Below are 18,557 nucleotides of genomic sequence, written 5' to 3'. Positions count from 1 at the left end.
CAGATTGTGCCATAGTGATGCAGCATAACTTCTGAGGCTAGGCCTTAGGAGATCTGCAGTGGTGTATTGGTCTCTTAGGATGCTCCCTCTTGGCATCCAGCTTCCATGAGAACCTCAAGTGAGCCATGTGGAGAAGAACTTGAGGCATCCCTGCAGACTGCCCCAGCTGAGCTCCTGGCCAACAGGCAGTAGTAGTACCTGCCAGCCTCACACAGGGGACTACTCTTTGGGCCATTCAAGGTGATGCCACCAGTAGCAGCAATAAGCGTCCTTTGCCAAGCCCAAGGCCAACTTGCAGAATTTTAAGCAAGTAAATAACTGCTGTTCTCTACTTTTGAGAGTGGTTATTTAGCAATAGACCATCATGGAAAAGCCACAGTCCAGATGTAAAGATAGGATGTACCTCCACTGCCAAGTTTCATTTGGGTGAACTCTGAGGCAAACCAGGCAGACCTTTGCTGGAAGGTAGTGAAAACAGTATCATCTTCAAAGGGAGCAGTAGCTAGAACAGCAGGCATGACGCATTCAGTGCTGAGAACAGAAATAGCTGGCAACAGGCAGCCAGAGCTGAAAATGAGTTCTAAGAGAGCCCAGAAGGACAAAAAAAAGTTTCAATTATCACTGTTTCATAGCAAAAGGTTCATTGTTTTAAATAATTCACCTGGATCTTATGCTTTATTATTTGAAAGTTCACTTGTATTAATGTTGTTTTAGGCAAAAAAAAAAAAAAAAAAAAAAAAAAGAAAAAAGAACAAAGAAAAAAAAAAGAAATCACTGACTATATATGCTATCAAATTGAAAGAATTCATGTTTTTGCAAAAAATTCATCAATGAGTAATTCTTGTACCCCATGTGTACTTTTCTGGGTTACTCCTCCTTGAGACCTTAGTCCCTGGGCCCCAAACCTCAAGTAATCTATGTCAGCTTGGTACTGGCCTCACTGCTAGCCACTACCCCATGCTGCTTGCAAGTACTGCTCAGTACCTGACATTTGGTGGGCAATCGATAATTATTTAGAGAATTGAGCCAAATTGATTTCTTGAATGAAAGTCAGTTCCCAGGCTCAAAGGGCTCTTTCAACAGGCAGTATTTTCCTTACGGACAAGCTAGGAGTAAATCAGTCATTTTTAAAAGCTCTATAAACCCAGACCACTTGTGAGAAAAGGTTAATACCACATCCTGACATGGCTAACTTATATCCTCAGAGAACAGAGAAACAGTCAAGACTAAAGGAGCAATTTTTTTAACTGTGAGGGGAGTGGATTTTTTAAATAGCTATACGGACATATCATCAACATAACATAATATTCACCCTCCTCAAGTGTACAGTTTGTTGACATTTATTAAACTTATGTGGTTGTAAAGCACTGCCAGTTTTTTAACACTTCCATCCTACAAAATTGCCCTCATGACTGTTCAGTTCCTTTATCCTTAGGAGCTGGTGTGCCATTAAACCAAAACAATCTCTTTAAATTCTAAGGTCTACTATATAGACTATGAGGGGCCCACCATGTTTGAATATTCAATAAATATTGGATGATAATGCCAAAGAAAGCAGTGTTTATATTTCCAGATAGAAATTTCATTCTGAATTTGTAAAAAGATGCAGATATTCTAACTCAGAGTTGAATGTGTGCATCACGGTTAATTAGCAATGCTTCAAATTATAGGCCACTGATGTTTCTTGTACAACTAACTATCAATTAGCTATGCTAATGAGAAAAGCAGGAAATGACTACAGGAAAAAAAATGAAATCAGCAGGGATTAAAAAAGAAAAACAACACATTACATAGACCCAGTCTCAGCCACTAGTAAAACTTACCAGAGTGATCTAGAAGTATAAATTCTGAGGAGTATTTCCTTTTCCATATTGTCCTTCAGAGAAGCCATATCCAAATCATAAAATGACCAAAATATATAACAAAGGGCTAGTCAGTGGTTCTAATATAATTCCTAGGGGAGCTTTAAAAAAATCAGTGAAGAGTCTTTGTTCTAGACAATTTAAATTAAAGTCTCTGTGGGAGGGTCTAAATTAATCCATAAATTGCATAATTTATTTCAGGTTGATTCTAGCTACTTTGTATTTGCTTTACTCTGAGTTTTCTGGTTGGACAGTGAGGGTCTCAGATAAATCACCTTTGGTTCTTCCACCCCGACTCCCCTCACTCCACTTCTAAGTAGGAGAACTTCTGCAGTGAGACAATCTTATAGGTGATTCCTGCTAATCCAGTATTTTTTTTTTTTAAGATTTTGTTTATTTATTTGAGAGACAGTGAAAGAGTGAGCATGAACAGGGGAACAGGCAGAGGGAGAGGGAGAAGCAGACTCCCCACTGAGCAGGGATCCTGACATGAGGCCTAATCCCAGGACTTTAGGATCACAATCTAAGCCGAAAGCAGAGGCTTAACTGACTGAGCCACCCAGGCACCACCCCCTGATCCAGTGTTTTATGGTCTCATTCATTTGGGGAATATAAAAATTAGTGAAAGGGAATAAAGGGAAAGGAGAGAAAATGAGTGAAAATATCAGTGAGGGTGACAAAACATGAGAGACACCTAACTCTGGGAAATGAACAAGGGGTAGTGGAAGGGGAAGTGGGTGGGGGGTTGGGGTGACTGGGTGATGGGCACTGAGGGGGGCACTTGGGATGAACACTGGGTGTTACGCTAAATGTTGGCAAATTGAACTCCAATAAATAAATAAATAAATAAAAAGAAGAAAGTACAATTAAAACAGTAGAAATATGAGTAAATACAACAGATTTTCCTTATTAAAGTTATGACTATAAAGCTGTTCATAGTATTCTCTTATTATCTTGTTAATGGCTGCAGGATCTGTAATGTTATCTCCTATTTCATACCAGATATTGGTGGTTCAAATCTTCTTTTTATGCAGTCTTATTAGAGGTTTACAAATGTTACTAGTTTTTTCAAAGAACTAAAATAATAATAATAATAATAATAATAATAATAAAATACCTTTCTCAATGTCTTCTTCTTTGTCAAGGGTTGGGATGGTTTTCCCCCTAAGTAAATCTCTGAGAGAATGCAAAGGACCTGAACATGATTTACCTAGTGTCATGATGGAAGAAAATAAAAAATTGTCATCTGGAAATTACAATTCCCCACTGAGCTCCACATGCCAGGCTCCTGGAAATTGTTTCCATTGAATTCCATTTGTTTTTTTTTTTTAATTTTTTTTTAAATTTTATTTATTTATGATAGGCACACAGTGAGAGAGAGAGAAGCAGAGACATAGGCAGAGGGAGAAGCAGGCTCCATGCACCGGGAGCCCGATGTGGGATTCGATCCCGGGTCTCCAGGATCGCGCCCCGGGCCAAAGGCAGGCGCCAAACCGCTGCGCCACCCAGGGATCCCCATTGAATTCCATTTGTTCACCAGTTCCAAGAAGAACAGCAGTTCTTGTAGCTATACTTCTTTTCTCCTTCCCTTAGATTTAAAAAAAAGTATTTAAAGATTTTTTAAAAATCTTTAAAAAGTTATAATACTTTGCATTATATGCTTACCATAGAAAGTTCTAAAGTAGAATTACAAATAGCAAAATTAAAGCCAGTTAAAACCACCCATGAGTCTCCCTCTTCCCCATTCTAGAGATAACATAATTTATGTCATTAGTGTATATCTTTCCCTTTTTCCCCACGTGTGGAAAATGTGTTTTATTTTACAGAATTGGGTCACACTATATGCACACTTTTCTTACTTGCTTTTTTTGTAAATTGCTCTTATGTTCTCAGCAACGTGTGTGTGTGTGTGTGTGTGTGTGTGTGTGTGTGTGTGAAAGAGGAGGGAAAGATTAGGCTTCAGACTTAAGATTTTGCTGTGTCCACAGCAAAGCCCATCATAGAGACTTACCATTGATTATTTTAAACACTTAACACTTTAAAATGAGGTTTCCTCTATATTAGACATTGATTATTACTTTGGACGTTTGCCCTTTTTCCTTTTTCCATTATTTGTCAGAAAACAAGATCCATCACCAACTTGGTGAGTTCATACAGATTACTCTTTGATGTGTGACATTGTATCCATAATTACCTAGGGCCACATATAATTATGGACACTGAGCCCCTTATCCTCTCATCCTGCTATATTCTCCAATATTTGTACCCAGCACCTTCTCCAGAAGTGATGATTACTCAAAAATCCTGAAGTTTTTTCACCGTCGTCTAAATGTGTAGTATGGAGATTTATCATTCTAGTAGCTAATCTACATTGAGTGTTTACTGTGCTAAGAAGTTTATATGTATTTTTCATTTTACCTTTATGACAAAGAATTTTTACAACTATCTCCATTTTACAGGCGAAGAAAATGAGGTTTCCTCTGAGTAACTTGGCCAACATCATAGCTAGTAAGAGGCAAAGCTGGACCCTAAACCCAGAGCTGTTTGCTTCTAAATCATTTTTTTAAAATTATTATTAACCAAAATCTGTATTTGTTCAAATTTTCTTAGTTTTGCATAACGTCCTTTTTCTGTTCCAGGACCCTAACCAAGGTATAATATTATAGTTAATTATGGTGTGTCTTCTTAGACTGCTCTTGGCTGTGACAGTTTCTCATGTTCCTTTTTTCTCTAAATCATTTTTAAAAATCATGCCGTCAACCTCTTCTCCTCTATAAGGCCACCGCAGTTATATCATGCACTCCTTGAGTGACTCTGATCTTCGCAGTAATCCTCCAATGCAGAATTATAATCCTCATTTTATAGATGAGAAAACAGAGTCTCAGATGAAAACTAATGGCCTACGTTACAAAACTAGCAAGTAATGGAGCTGGGAGCCTAACTCAGGACTGTCTGACCAGGAGTGTCATGTTCTTTTTACTACTACTGTAGCTTAGATGGCTTATATATATGTGCATTAAAAAAAAAAACTTGAAAAAGTTATCAAGAAACTTTAAAGTTTTTTAAGAGACAGAGAGTGGGGTAGAGAGTAGAGAATCCTAAGTAGTTTCCACCCAGCATGAAGCTGACAAAGCATGGCATGGTTTAGATTTCCCTCAACATTCCCATACCCTGCTTTAAACCATAGCTCCTTGCAGAATCCCTATTTAGTTGCAAGTCCTTATGGTGCATTATAGCATTAACAATATGCATGCCCTAAATATTCAGGGATCAATAATTGCTGTGGAAGGAATCCTTGCTTACTGGTAATCTCGTATCACTACCAGTATCATCCTTCTCCACCTACCTCCACCCTCCCCACCCACTATATTTCTAAGTCATCAGATCCAAAGGGCCCTAACATGGACAACTCTTCCGACACTTTGTTTAATTTTGTTTAATTTCAAGAGCTCTCTCTAGAAAACCCCTTGGGGCACAAGTTTGGGTGTTCAGTCAAATGTAAGGAGTATTGTTTTCTCTGAGTTTGGCAAACAGGTTAAAGGACAAAGGCAGTTAGCCATGGAGGCCCCAGGACCCCCCTTGCTCCCCAGACTCCCACAGCGTAGAGGCAGATGAGAGCCGGGTGGGGTGCCCCCGGCGGAGCGGGGCGGGAACCTGCGCGCCTGCAGGGGCGGGGCGGGCTCTGCGGTCGGGGCTTAGGGACTGTAGCGACGCCAAGGCGCCACCCCTCGCCGCCTCGCCAGCCGCCCCCGCCCCCCATCCCCCCCCCCCCCCCCCCCGACAGGTGTTCAAAGCAAACCAGAGAGCAAAGAAGCGGGCGAGGGAGTCAGGAAGGAGCCGCTATCCGAGTCCGCCTGCGTTCCTCGCTGGCGGGTGCCTACGCGTCCTCGGCTAGCACCATGGACAGCGCCCGCGACCGGCCTCAGGGGTGCTTGGACGCCGCCGGCTTCTGGCGGGTCTGGCAGCGCTTTGACGCGGATGGTAAGTGAACAAGCCACCGGCACATTCAGGTGTAGACGTGGCTCCAGCCCAGCCCCTCTGAAAGGACCTGGAGTGTCCCCTTCCCGTCCGTCCTTCCTCGCAGGGAAAGTTGTCTTCCAGCGTCGTCAATGCAGCATACCAGACCAAGCGGACGCGGGTATCCTGGAGTTACAGCTCTAGATGTCTGTGTAAATTCAAGGTGGGGGGGGGGAGACTTGGTCCACCTCTCAATGTGTGTGTGTGTGTGTGTGTGTGTGTGTAAAATGATATGCCATATATGACACAGATCATCACATGTATTTGAGGCTTGTGACCGGCAGGCAGCTATCTGAAGTCAGCTCTCCCTAAGTGTGCTCCTCAAAGAGAACCCACACCCACACCCAAAATACTACTTGAAAAGAAAATGGAACCACTTAAGGTGTGCTTTATCTTTAGTAATAATTCAACAACTGTGTTTTGACCCTGCAAACTATGATTCAAGAATTACATTTGTTAAATTTTTCCAAGCTTCCAAAGGCTTGGGTTGGATTCTCTTCTAAGATTCATGTCTGTCTGTGGATTAAAATCTATGTATTTAATAGCTTTTCTTTTCCAAATATTCAATATAAACCCAGCGTAGAGCATTTACTCTTGAATATGTGTTTACTATTCAAATCCATGTCTCTGAGAGTTAAATGCTAGCACTTAGTTATTGGAATAGTGAAGAATAGTATTCATGGAGATTTTATAGATTATGAGATTCAAAACAATTTAGATAAACAGTTAATGTCACATGGTATTCTATGTAAGTGACTATCACTTATGCATCTCTTGTTGCATTTAGAAAAAGGTTACATAGAAGAAAAGGAACTTGATGCTTTCTTTCACCACATGTTGATGACATTGGGCACTGATGTAAGTATTTGTGCTACTAAGCATTAATTTATCTGCCTTTAGCAAAATACAAGAAGCATCTAGGTCTTGTGTTGATTTGTACCTATTAATCCCATCTGACCTCTTTTCTTCCTTGCCTGTGTGTAATTTTTCTCCATCTCCTAGCAACATGGAGGAATTGAGGCAGGTTCTATAAAAGGTAGTATTAGACTTGCTGGTCACTGACTTTTAGTGTAACATCTGTCATCCACTCAAGAGATCCTACCTATAAGTTCAAACAGCTCTGTTTAGAATGTCTCCTTGGTTATGCCTCTGCTAATGGATTTAGACATGAAGATAAGGCAAGATCACTTTGTTCAGAAAAGTGGAAAAGATGTTAAGTGCTCTGAGGTTCTGAGCATTTAGTGCATTTGATACTCCTTTGATAGCAGACTACAAACAGACCATTTAAAAATCATTTTCTATTATTCATCTTATTAAAAGAGGTTATAGATTTCTTAGGAAATGACAAACCAGAAAATAATCGATATACCCTGAGCCCAGGTATAATACATGTAAACCAATCTATCCTATCCATGTCCCTCCCTGGTGGTAAATCTGGCCTTGAGAGATGGAGACTAATTTTTGAAGATCCCAAAGCAGAGGAATAACTCATACAAAGACACACCAGGCTAGGGATGGGAGAGCCCAGTAAAGTCTCCATCATGGGATGCATGGTAAGAGGAATAGCTCTGGAGGCAGTAAGTAGCATTTAAAATGAATCATGGAGGGCAACCCAGGTGGCTCAGCAGTTTAGCACTGCCTCCAGCCCAGGATGTGATCCTGGAGACCCAGGATCGAGTCCCACGTCAGGCTCCTGCATGGAGCCTGCTTCTCCCTCTGCCTGTGTCTCTCTCTCTCTCTGTGTCTCTCATGAATAGATAAATAAAATCTTTAAAAATAATAATAATAAAATAAAAAAATAAAATGAATCCTGGAGATCACTTATCCTTAGATACAGCCGTTTACACAGAAGAACAAAGTGCATTGCACTTTCATGTAGGAGCCCAACAAGGGAACAAGGCTCTCTATACACCAAGGCACACTTTGGGAGGGTGTTTCAGGGTTGGTGGGGGGGGGGCGATTAGTCAGCTCAGAACAGAAGAGTCTGCCATCTGCCTCTAACAGCTAGAGAGATCCCCATCTCTCTTTGTCTCTCTCTGTATATATAGATCTCTCCCTCTTTCTCTCTCTCTGCCTCTTCTATTCTTTTGATGTCTGTCTCATTTTTCTATTTCTTTTTCTCATTCTGATTCTTGGCCCCTATCTTCCATCAGCTCTTGACTTTCTGACCTCTCTGTCTCTCATCTCTCTCTCTCTGTCTTATATATCTTTCCATGTTTGGCTCTCCCATTTCCTTGTTTCTCCTTCTATGTGCAGCCCATCTCTCAAAGCTCTTTTATCCCTCTTCTCCCTGTCTTTTCTTTTCCTTTTTTCTTTTTTCATATCTGTCTCATCTTTTTTTGCCCCTCATTTCTTGTCTTTTATCAGTTTCTCTTTTCTCTTCTCCTTATTTCCCTTAACTTCCTCTATCTCTGTCTCTCAGTTTCTTTCTGTCTCTGCCTTGCTCCTACTTACTGCTATAAGCACAAGGGCTCATGGAATTCCAGAACCCATGAGTCAGATGCTGTTTTGTCAAGCATGGCAGGAGTATTGGAGAAAACAAATAGATGAAGGCAGAAACATTCAAAGTCTTGGGATAAACTGGATGGTCAAAAAATCCAAACTCCCAGAGACTTAGAACTTCACACTTTTTCAGAAGCTCCTTGCTTTAGTGGTTTATAGGAAAGGAGAAAAATTGCTGTCACTGCTGAAGCTAGAAAGGTCTTATTTTCCATTGTGAGGTGGGGGTGAGGCTACTAAAGTGCAAGGGTCTGCTCTGAGTCAAGGACACAATGAGCCATCTTCTTCTGGGGATTTGGCTAATTTTAGAGTCATTAGTGATGGAGCAGAGGGGTACCTCTCTTGCAGCTGTGCAGTTCTTATCTTCCCTCCCTCAGAGCCAGCCTGGGGACTTAGCCTCTCACATAGGGGCAGGCGTAGACAAGTGAGTCACCTTGCAGGAAAGGAGACAAGTGAGTCACCAGTGTCCTGTGCACCTGTGTGTCCCATCCCCTAGGAATTTCAATACATTTGGTGTCTGCCTAGGATCTTGCATTTTTAAATCACCCTAAGCCAATTTGCGTCTCTTTCACCCTCTATCCCTCCAGGAACAGTGACTGCCTTTAAGAGGTAGGGGAGGGCGCTTCTATAAATTTTCTTCTCAGTGCTTAGCTGGGGAGAGAGCTTTCAAGGCCAGATATGTTGTATAAGCCATTGTCCAAAAATGTCACCATCTGCCATTATTCTGTTTCAAAATGCTGAGACATTATCCTGGGGAGTGTGGTTATAGGAACCTGTGCTGGGCCCTCCATGTTACCTAGACAACCATGATTAAGGAAACTATTCCTAATTCTGTTTTTTTTTCCCCTGGCAAGAAGGGAGTAGGCCCTACGCATGTCCTTAATAAGGGGGCGGGACTTCCCAAGTGGAAGTCCTTCAAACTGAGTGACAGTCACCATTTGTAACATCTTTTAATTAGTGATACCCCAGTGAGTACAAAAGCAGTGCCGGGAGGCCTCCATGATAGGGCCTGGTGTTTAGGATTGGCAAGCAGTTCTTCAGAGGCCTGAATAGCTCTACTTTCCTCCCTGATTAGCAGGTCACCGAGACCTGGGAAGAATTTTAAGATTGCCAACAGTGAGGTGCTGCTAGTCAACCTTGGAGAGCAACCAACCTGTGTGTGATTCCCTGCTTCTTGAGTCCTCTGAGGGGACAGACTTAATGGAACCATTGGGTGATCTTCCTGCTGTTCCTGTTATTCACCCCTTCCCTCAGCCCCTTGCCTTTTCTTTCAAGTGCTCAGAACTGGCCTCTGAACTAGGTCTGGATATAGTCAGTGCATAGCAGAGCATCACCTTCTCGGGCTGTGTATACATCCTTCTTGTACAGATTGTAGCACATCTTGGGCCTCCTTCAATGCTTCAGAGATGATGGGCCTAGAGTCTCAGAGAAGGTGGGCAGGGTAGTGCTGATGGGAAATTACAACTGAGGCATTCCCTAGGCTCTGTTGCTTTAGGTCCAAGAGAGAGTCATGGCCTTTGGGGTTAGAGGACAAAAGTCAAGATTCTGTGGCTTCAAACTAAAGACAGCACATAGAATCTGGTTATAGATTCTTTGGCTTTACATTTATTTTGAAATTTAATTTTCCACCAACATAGCCTATGTTAGTAGCTATCTTCCTTTGGGAAAGCCTACCCCACCATAACGCACCATTTATTCATTCCACAGATACTATATTTCAGAGACACAGAAATGATTGCTATCTCTTAATCTAGAAAGCCAACCAGAAATTTATTTTTTTAAGATTTATTTATTTATTCATTCATGATAGACAGAGAGAGAGAAAGAGAGAGAGAGAGAGGCAGAGACATAGGCCGAGGGAGAAGCAGGCTCCATGCAAGGAGCCCGACATGGGACTCGATCCCGGGACTCCAGGATCACGCCCTGGGCCAAAGGCAGGCACCAAACCGCTGAGCCACCCAGGGATCCCCTCAACCAGAAATTTAAAGTGAAGATTCACCTTGTGGAGTGATCTCCATCATGTTTTGTTTTTTTTTTTTTTGTATGGTGCATGTACAACAACCCATACACTCAAATCCAAATACACACACCCAAGGTGCCAAGACTAGAGACACTGATCTCTCTATATGTAGTCAAGTGTCTTCTAAGGAAGCTTGGTTGGCAAGGATACTGTGGGATCATATTAGGGATAGTATTAAGGAGACTGAATTTAGCATGGCTGATGGGGTCTGGAGTCTTGGGACCTGGCACTGTTGGAGAGTGCTTCTGCCTCATAACTCTTTCATCAGAATTCATTCTCCACTGTTGATTATTTATGTCATATTTCTTTGTATTAACCCTGCAATCCACTGATGAAAAACATGTTAGTATGTAGAAAAGCTTGTACATAGAAGTGAGACACGGCGTGTTTGGTAATTCAACAACGACTCTATTACTTTTTTCCCCTTCTAGTTATTTTTTCCTCAGTGGGTCCAAGGAGAAGATTAAGGGAATGAGTGATGGCAAACTGATGGCCTAGAAGAGCCAGGCTTTTCACTTAGAAATAGCACAAAATCTCTGAGTTCTTGGGAAGAGAACTTGGAGTCTTGCAAATGAGATTAATGGAGGTGTTGTTTGTACACAAGCTAATGGTATTGGGTTCCATCAGTCTGAGGCCCCTTAGACTAGTCTTTCAGCTTCTCTTCCTTCATTCATGTTTTAGGCACTCACTAGCTGTGTATCTTACCTGGTCAGGATTCTGATCAGTAGTGGTTTGCTCAAGAAATCTCCACCACTGTTCTCCCTTGTTCAACATGGTAGGCTTCCTTTAAATGTCTAAGTAACCTGCTTTCTGGGTTGAATTAACATAATTATCAAGGCTCTATGGGCTGAATATTTGATATCCTGACTACATTTTTGGAATCCCACTGGCTTTATTGTGGTTCTGCCTGGCCTATTGTAGGATGCAGCCTTGGAAGAAAATGTCCAGAGGATGAAACAGCAATTCACGGCTCCCCAGGATGTCTCTAGAGATGGTCGTGTACAGATGAAAGAGGTACCTTTCCTGATGTCCCTTTCCTGACCAACCCTATTTGGGCTGTCATTTCTCTCCAAAGATAATGCAAATCTTAATCTGATTGGGAAGTTAGAACTCTTTGCCATGCTTCTGGCCTACACAGCATTTAGTAATCACCTCTCCTTTTCCATCTGCTTAGCAACTCATATCATTTTCTTTAGGTCAAGCAATATTTATAGTTATTTTATAACTGAGGAATTCATATACTGGAGGCTTTGCAGTTACTTGATCCAATATTTGTCTCTTTGCTGTGTGCTGTTCAAATCCAACCTGGGTAAAAGGAAAAACTGAATGACAATAAATGAGTTGAAACCTCTGAATCAGCTCCCAGCAGAGGCTGGAGAGATCTAGCCCTGGAGATCATTTGAAACAAAACAGACAGCAACCATCCTCACTTCAGCTCACCCCACATGTACAGAGTCTAAAAGAGCAAGGAAGACCATTGAGCATGCAGTGCCACAAGCCCTCTATCTCTAACCTCCCTCACCGTTTTTCCTTTCAGCTCCAAAGTGTTTCTAGTTTAGAAAGGACTTCCACACATATTATGATATTGGATCCCCAACACTGTAAGAGGGGACAGACACGGAATGTCATCCCTATTTCACATGCACTGCATGACCAGTAAAAGGCTCTGGCTTAACTGCAACCCTACTTTTAGATAGGACTCCATGGGTTCATGCTATCTAGTTATGCATTTCTACATAAAAATGAGCTCATTTTAAAAACTATTTATTTTATAGTCAAAATCACCCACTAGATATATTACCTGAAACTTGAAGAGCTAGTCTCTCCATGCTGCCATACTTGGATAGACAATATTATTGATGAAAATAGTACCATTTTCTTCAGAAAGTTATGATAAGAGGGCAAGATAATGTCTCCTTATAAAAGTAGACATGTTCGCCAGCAAGCAGCCTTTTCAGAAAACTAAGATGTATGAGTGTGGTTGTCTCCAAAATTTTCACTCCACGACAAAAAATATATATGTATGAGTGTGGTTGTCTCCAAAATTTTCACTCCACGGCAAAAATTATATATGTAACCAACAACCATAGTAGAATTGACATAAAGCTATCTGCATCTCCATTAAAGGAAAAGTAAGTGCAAGCCTCAAGCTAGAAATGCCAAAGTATTCATGACTGCATGTTCACTACTGCATTCTCCAGCCCTCGAACAGAGTGGAACAGTTAATGGTGCCCAGTAAACATATGTTGACTTAGTAAAGAATAAAGTGAAACATGGTAAATGCCTGAAAATGATGGTGTTATCTTACTGACAACAGACAGACTGTCTTGAAGCACTTGGAAACCTGGCAACAACTTTGACACCCATGCAGTCCTACAAGTGAGCATAATGGAAGTGGTGTTTGTACACAAGCTGTTGGTATTGGGTTACATTAGTCCCAGGTCCCTTAAACCTCTAGAGTCTGTGAGCTTTAAGAGTAGCGGGGTCTCCTCTACCTTCTCCTGTTATACCATTGACTATCTCTCTCCAATCACAGGTCGTTGAGACAAAAATCCTCAGCCCACCTGGACGCATTTTAGATATTCTAGCACAATTAAGATGTGGCAGGAATTGCAACTGAGAGCCAAAGCCAAGCTTGGGGCTTATTTGGGCATTTGATTTGTCCGGAGTTCCTCTGTCCAAAGCTGAAGACAGACTGGGTTCTAAAGGCTGAGGACCAGTGAATCATGTCTTAATTTGGTCTCTTGCCCTGTGCTACCCCATGTGAAAAACCACTTCATTTGGAAGAGCAGTTGCCAATTCCATCTGACCTTAGAGCCCAGATGGGTACAACTGGGGGCGGGCAGGAAGGGGCAGGGGAAGCGCCAAGTCCATGCCATGAACGTAAGACCTTGGCCAAGTTACTTCTCCCTGAGCCTCTGGTTCAGGCTCTTCATCAACATGGTGTTAGCATTTACTGAAGGTTTCATTTGTACCAGGAATTTTGCTCAACAGTTCAGAAGTAGTGCCTCATTTTACTTTTAGCCTTCACATAGGCACCAGGATATAAATATTATTATCCTCATTTTACAAGTGAGAAAACTGAAGCACAGAGAGATCAATTAAACTTTGCCAGATCAAATAATACATGAGCAATGGAGAAGGAGTCTGGGTCCACTCTGAAGAGTATCATGGACACACACTGCACTGTCCTGCTCCATGAGTAAAAGGGAGTATTTATATCTACCAGTAGGAATGGTATGAGAATTTAATGAGATCATTAATGAAAAGCACATTTCCAGTGCCTGCCACAGTAGCTACTCAATATATGATATTCAAAATATGATTGCAATCGTTCATACGATTATGTCCTTGAGCAGACCCATATCCAACTAGAGGAGTGAACAAGAGTGTGGGTTCATCATGCCTACATGCCACCAACAGCATCTGCCTGGACTCACTGTGGCAGTGCACAAGATGCTGAGAGTGCCCAGGGACAGAAGGAATGACCACTGTTTATGGGGGACAGCTCAAGACAGTAACACTGCAGTACATAGGATAGGATGAGCCCAGCCCAATATGCCTATGGTACTGAGGTGAGAATTATAATCATGCAGGGGAAGCAAATGTCACCTTTACTCATGGGAGAAGTGACGTAAATCAGTAGAACTGGTGCTCAAATAGAAGGTGGAATGATTGAATTGATCACTCATGGACCAACTATTGTAGCATCATAGAGACACTGATAATGAAAAAGAAGAAAATAGCCAAAACTCAAGACACAGACAGCAATCACTCCTGTCTGTCCGTGTGGCAGTGAAGTGAACATACGTATAGCATCTCACCAGCACAGCATAAAACTTAAAAGTACGGCCGTAGTCCTGGTGCCACCACTTACTAGCCACATAACTAAGGCAAGTTCCAGGTTCCTTAACTAATAAATAATAATGATGATGTGTTGTGTACTCTATAGGTTATGGTTAAGATGAAGTGAGGAAGCATACATAAGAATTTAGAACAATTCGTGGCACATTAAAGAATTATTTGTTATTTTAATTTTCTATTATATTACAGAGTTAAATTATTTTAATACAGGAGAGTCTAAAAATACTGCCTGAAACATATTAAGCACTGGCAAATTTATTATGAAAATTAGGATTATGGTTTTTAGATCTTAAACTTGTGGAAGGCAGATACCCACTATATTTCATACCTACTATGGATGCAATGCTGTTTGAAAGAATCAATGAATCGAAAATGATGGCCAAGGGCACAGAACTGTAATCTGAGCTCTTGGTGCTGAGGAATCCAAACCTTCCTGGCCTATAATATGTCCCACTGCGTCTTTAACCCAGGGAGCACTGGCCAGTGTCACTGACTGCTACTTCTCTCTGTTTCTTTAGCTTGCCAACACGTTCTTGTCTGAGGATGAAAATTTCCTTCTGTTCTTTCGTCAGGAAACCCCCTTGGACAGCAGCGTGGAGTTCATGCAGGTTAAGTGTTTGTGTATTTATGGAGAATGGGGGCTGAGAAGAGGCCAGGATCTCAGCAGCCACCAACTGTGGTGGCCACCACTCCTGCCCAGTCCCCAAACCCACAGAGGAGAAGACCAAGCAAAGAAGCCCTTGGTGATGGGCCAGAACGTGGGCTCCAAGCCCCACTTTATTCTGTGGGCTGCCCTAGGCTGCTTCCGAGCTGACAAAGTCTTTCAGCCTGGACTAGAGGAGGCCTAGACAACAAGTAGGCAGGCCAACATAGAGGAATATGATGGGGGTCAGCTGGGGAGCCCAGAGAGCAGATGCCCCATCCAAAGCAGAGAACCCAGGGAAGCTTCAGCGAGTTGCTGTCTGGACATCTAGACTCTATGTGAAACTACTTGTTTTTATATCTTGGCAGCTAAATCTAGTTTGGAAGGTGTAATACCATGAAAATGTAACTCACTAGGGTGCTGAACCAGCCAGAAGGCCTGTTTGCCATCACTGTGCTTGAGAAAAAGCTGAAGGCAGAAGCAGTGGCTCCTCAGCATCTCTTTCAGCCTCTATGTGTTATTATCTGTTGGCCAAAGAGGACCAAGAAAGTCAGAGCATCCAGACAAGTTCTCGTATCTGGAGCCCTGCTCCTGAAACAGTTACCAAGTCCCCATTTAGGAGATAATAGCTTAGTACCCTTTTGCATGACTGTATTTACTTCCGGCCAAGTGGAAGTCATAAAATTGAGCAAGCATACGCATTCATGGAAGGGATCTGAGTAGACAAAAAGAGTATGCTAGTGGCCAAGAAATGTAAATTTAAAACAACTAATTTTTCACCAAAGTGGTAAGGATTTCAAGAGATCAACAAAATATGTGGTGCCAACAAGAAAGCACAGAGATTGATCTGTTGATCTTTTGGTAGGCATGCACACTGCAACAATTTTTTGGTGATCAATTTTGCAAAAATGTAATCAGGATCCTTTAAAATGTCATTATCCAAAGTTAAAAATATCTTTACCCTCTGACTTAATAATTCTACTGCTCCAAGCATCTATCTTAAGGGTATAATCAGAAATGTTTATACTTACAGGAAATGTGTTATAATGTTAAGAAGCAAAGTTGTGTGTGCATTATGATCTTAACATTGTTTAAAAAATGGTTCACCCTAACACCTACATAAATTAGACCACAGGTAAATACACATCAGATAAATACTTATTGCTTTCAAGTAGTTAGATTTCAGTTGATTTTCATATTCTTTGTACTTTTATATTTTCTAATTGTGTGCAGAATCATAATTATTTATAAAATATTTTAAGTAATATTTCAAAATCATTTTCATGGTGCTTAAAAATATTCTCAGAAAAATCTTTTTAAACTTATTTATTCCTGAGAGACACACGGAAAGAGGCAGAGACATAGGAAGAGGGAGAAGCAGATCTCCCTGTGGGGGAACCCTATATGGGACTCAATGCTGGAACTCTGGGATCACGACCTGAGTTGGAGGCAGACGCTCAACCACTGAGCCACCCAGGCGTCCCTGTTCTCAGAAAATTTTAAATGAAAAGAATAAACAGATTGCCCTAGTGTATAGAAAATATAACCTCCAAGTTAGGAGGAATTGGAAAAAGGAAAGGGCACTGTGGAGCTTTCCTATCTTTTTGTTTTTCTTTTAATTTTATTTCATTTGCCCCATCCCATCTATTTTGTCAGTTTCTTCTAAACCTACCCCAGGTATATCTCTTTCCATCATATTTCTATGATTACACATGGTAAGACTAACTCTGTTTTGTTTGCTTGGAAATCTTTGTATTTTGCTTCCATTCTTTAAGGATAGACATGCACATTATTCACATAAAAATCTTTGGGCTTCCAATGGCTGGCTCAGTTGTAGCAAAATTATAAGATAATGTAGATGGAACCATTTTGGAGAAGAGCAGGAGACAAAAAAACATGGAAAATGGTTTTGAAATTCTCATTCTTAATTTTGGTATACTCACATCATAAAAGTTCAAATATAATTTATACTTAACTAATTGATTTTAAAAGTCTAGCTGAACTCAGGGACTATAAGGCATAAGGTTTCTCAACCTTCTCACGGCCCATTAGTACCCTCACTATCCCTGCAGGGTGCTCAGGCAGGGTTGGCTGACCCAGGTCTAGAATTAAGGTCCCTGTAGTTGGTGACTCAGCTAACCCATTCTACATCTACAGAAAATCTGTCAGTTAAAGAAAACAACTTAGTGCTACTTTTTCTTTCTTTTCTTTTTAAAAAAGTAGTTTCTATACCTAGCATGGAGCCCCAAGCCGGGCTTGAACTTACAATCCCAAGATAACACCTGAGCTGAGGCCAAGAGTCAAATGCATAACCAAATAAGCAACCCAGGTGCCCTTACTTTTTCCTTTTGTACAGGAGTCTGAGAACTTGCCAAAATATTAGGGCTTATACATGCAATAATCCAAAAAACACTCATTAAAGAAAGCAGTTTAGTGTCTGCATAAAAATGTTCGGTTGGGCAGCCTGGGTGGCTCAGCAGTTTAGCGCCATTGGGATCAAGTCCCACATTGGGCTCCCTGCATGGAGCCTGCTTCTCCCTCTGCCTGTGTCTCTGCCTTTCTCTTTCTCTCTCTCATGAATAAATAAAATCTTTAAAAATAAATAAATAAAAATAAAAATGTTCAGTTTTGTCTTCCAGTTAGTAACGGTATCTTCAGCCATATGAATGCTGCTCCTAAACCAATGGAAGGGTTGTCTTGTCACTAGGAATTACCCAAGATGTTTTATTCCCTTTACCCAGAGCCAAGGCCACACAAGGAAGATTCCTTAGGGCCTTTTGGCAGCAGTTTATTTTAGAGGGGTTCACCCTTTCATTAAGGTTATTGCTATTCGGGGCTTTAGTTTTATGCAGGTGCCTTAATTTGACTCCTCCCACCTTTGCATGGGCTCTAGGATTTGTCTCCTGTCTATCTTGTGTACAATCTTGGAATAAAGCTGCAGGCTGCATTCTCAAGAGTCAGCAGATAACCTAGGAGAGACTTCAGTGTCAGTCCTACATTACCTCTTCGGGTTTGTGCTTGTTTACATGGTTAATGGATTAATAAATGGATGCATGGTTTTCATATATTTCAGATTTGGCGCAAATATGATTCTGACAGCAGTGGCTTTATATCAGCGGCTGAGTTGCTTGTAAGTGTTGCTGGAAACTCTTACTGGGTGCAGGGGACTTATTCATCACTGGGGAACCTGATGTACATGGATCATAAATTTAATTTCTGTAGGCCCAAGAAACATGGATTTGAATTTGTTACTTTAAAAAATGTATGTGTATTTAAAATGTTTAGAAAGTACATGTAATGTTGCTCTCTCTAGGAGAGACACATAATTGACAGTTTTTGACACTTTTTCCATGCCTGGAGGTATTCTCTGGGTTCTATGAACTCTCTTTAAATAGTGACAGCCCTCCATTCTTGGATTTATTACTTGCTAAAAGGATTTTATATTCTCCTTTTAAAAAATGAACACAATCCTTAGATAAGGCCTCTTGAGGTCTTTGTGGTTTATTTGCTCCCATATAAGATGTGGCTCTTCTCTTGATGTCACAGAATTTCCTTCGAGACCTCTTCCTCCACCACAAAAAGGGCATTTCTGAGGCTAAGCTAGAAGAATATACTGGCATCATGGTAAGTAACTGAGCAAAGTGACCTCCAT

General features: G+C 41.3%; 1 protein-coding gene across 1 annotated transcript in view; it reads left to right on the top strand.

Moving 5' to 3' along the window:
• Nucleotides 1-5,635: 5,635 nt before the first annotated feature.
• The window catches only part of SCGN (secretagogin, EF-hand calcium binding protein), a 35,755-nt gene continuing 22,833 nt past the window's right edge, over nt 5,636-18,557 (top strand). Inside the window, exons 1-6 of the mRNA XM_025999269.2 lie at nt 5,636-5,843; nt 6,667-6,737; nt 11,320-11,412; nt 14,781-14,870; nt 17,979-18,035; nt 18,452-18,529. Of these exons, the coding sequence (XP_025855054.1) occupies nt 5,762-5,843; nt 6,667-6,737; nt 11,320-11,412; nt 14,781-14,870; nt 17,979-18,035; nt 18,452-18,529 (471 nt within the window). The 5' untranslated portion in view covers nt 5,636-5,761. The remainder of the gene's footprint in view (nt 5,844-6,666; nt 6,738-11,319; nt 11,413-14,780; nt 14,871-17,978; nt 18,036-18,451; nt 18,530-18,557) is intronic.

The sequence above is a fragment of the Vulpes vulpes genome, chromosome 12 (assembly GCF_048418805.1).
Source record: "Vulpes vulpes isolate BD-2025 chromosome 12, VulVul3, whole genome shotgun sequence".
Lineage (NCBI taxonomy): Eukaryota > Metazoa > Chordata > Mammalia > Carnivora > Canidae > Vulpes > Vulpes vulpes.
This window is presented reverse-complemented; position numbering and strand designations above follow the sequence as displayed.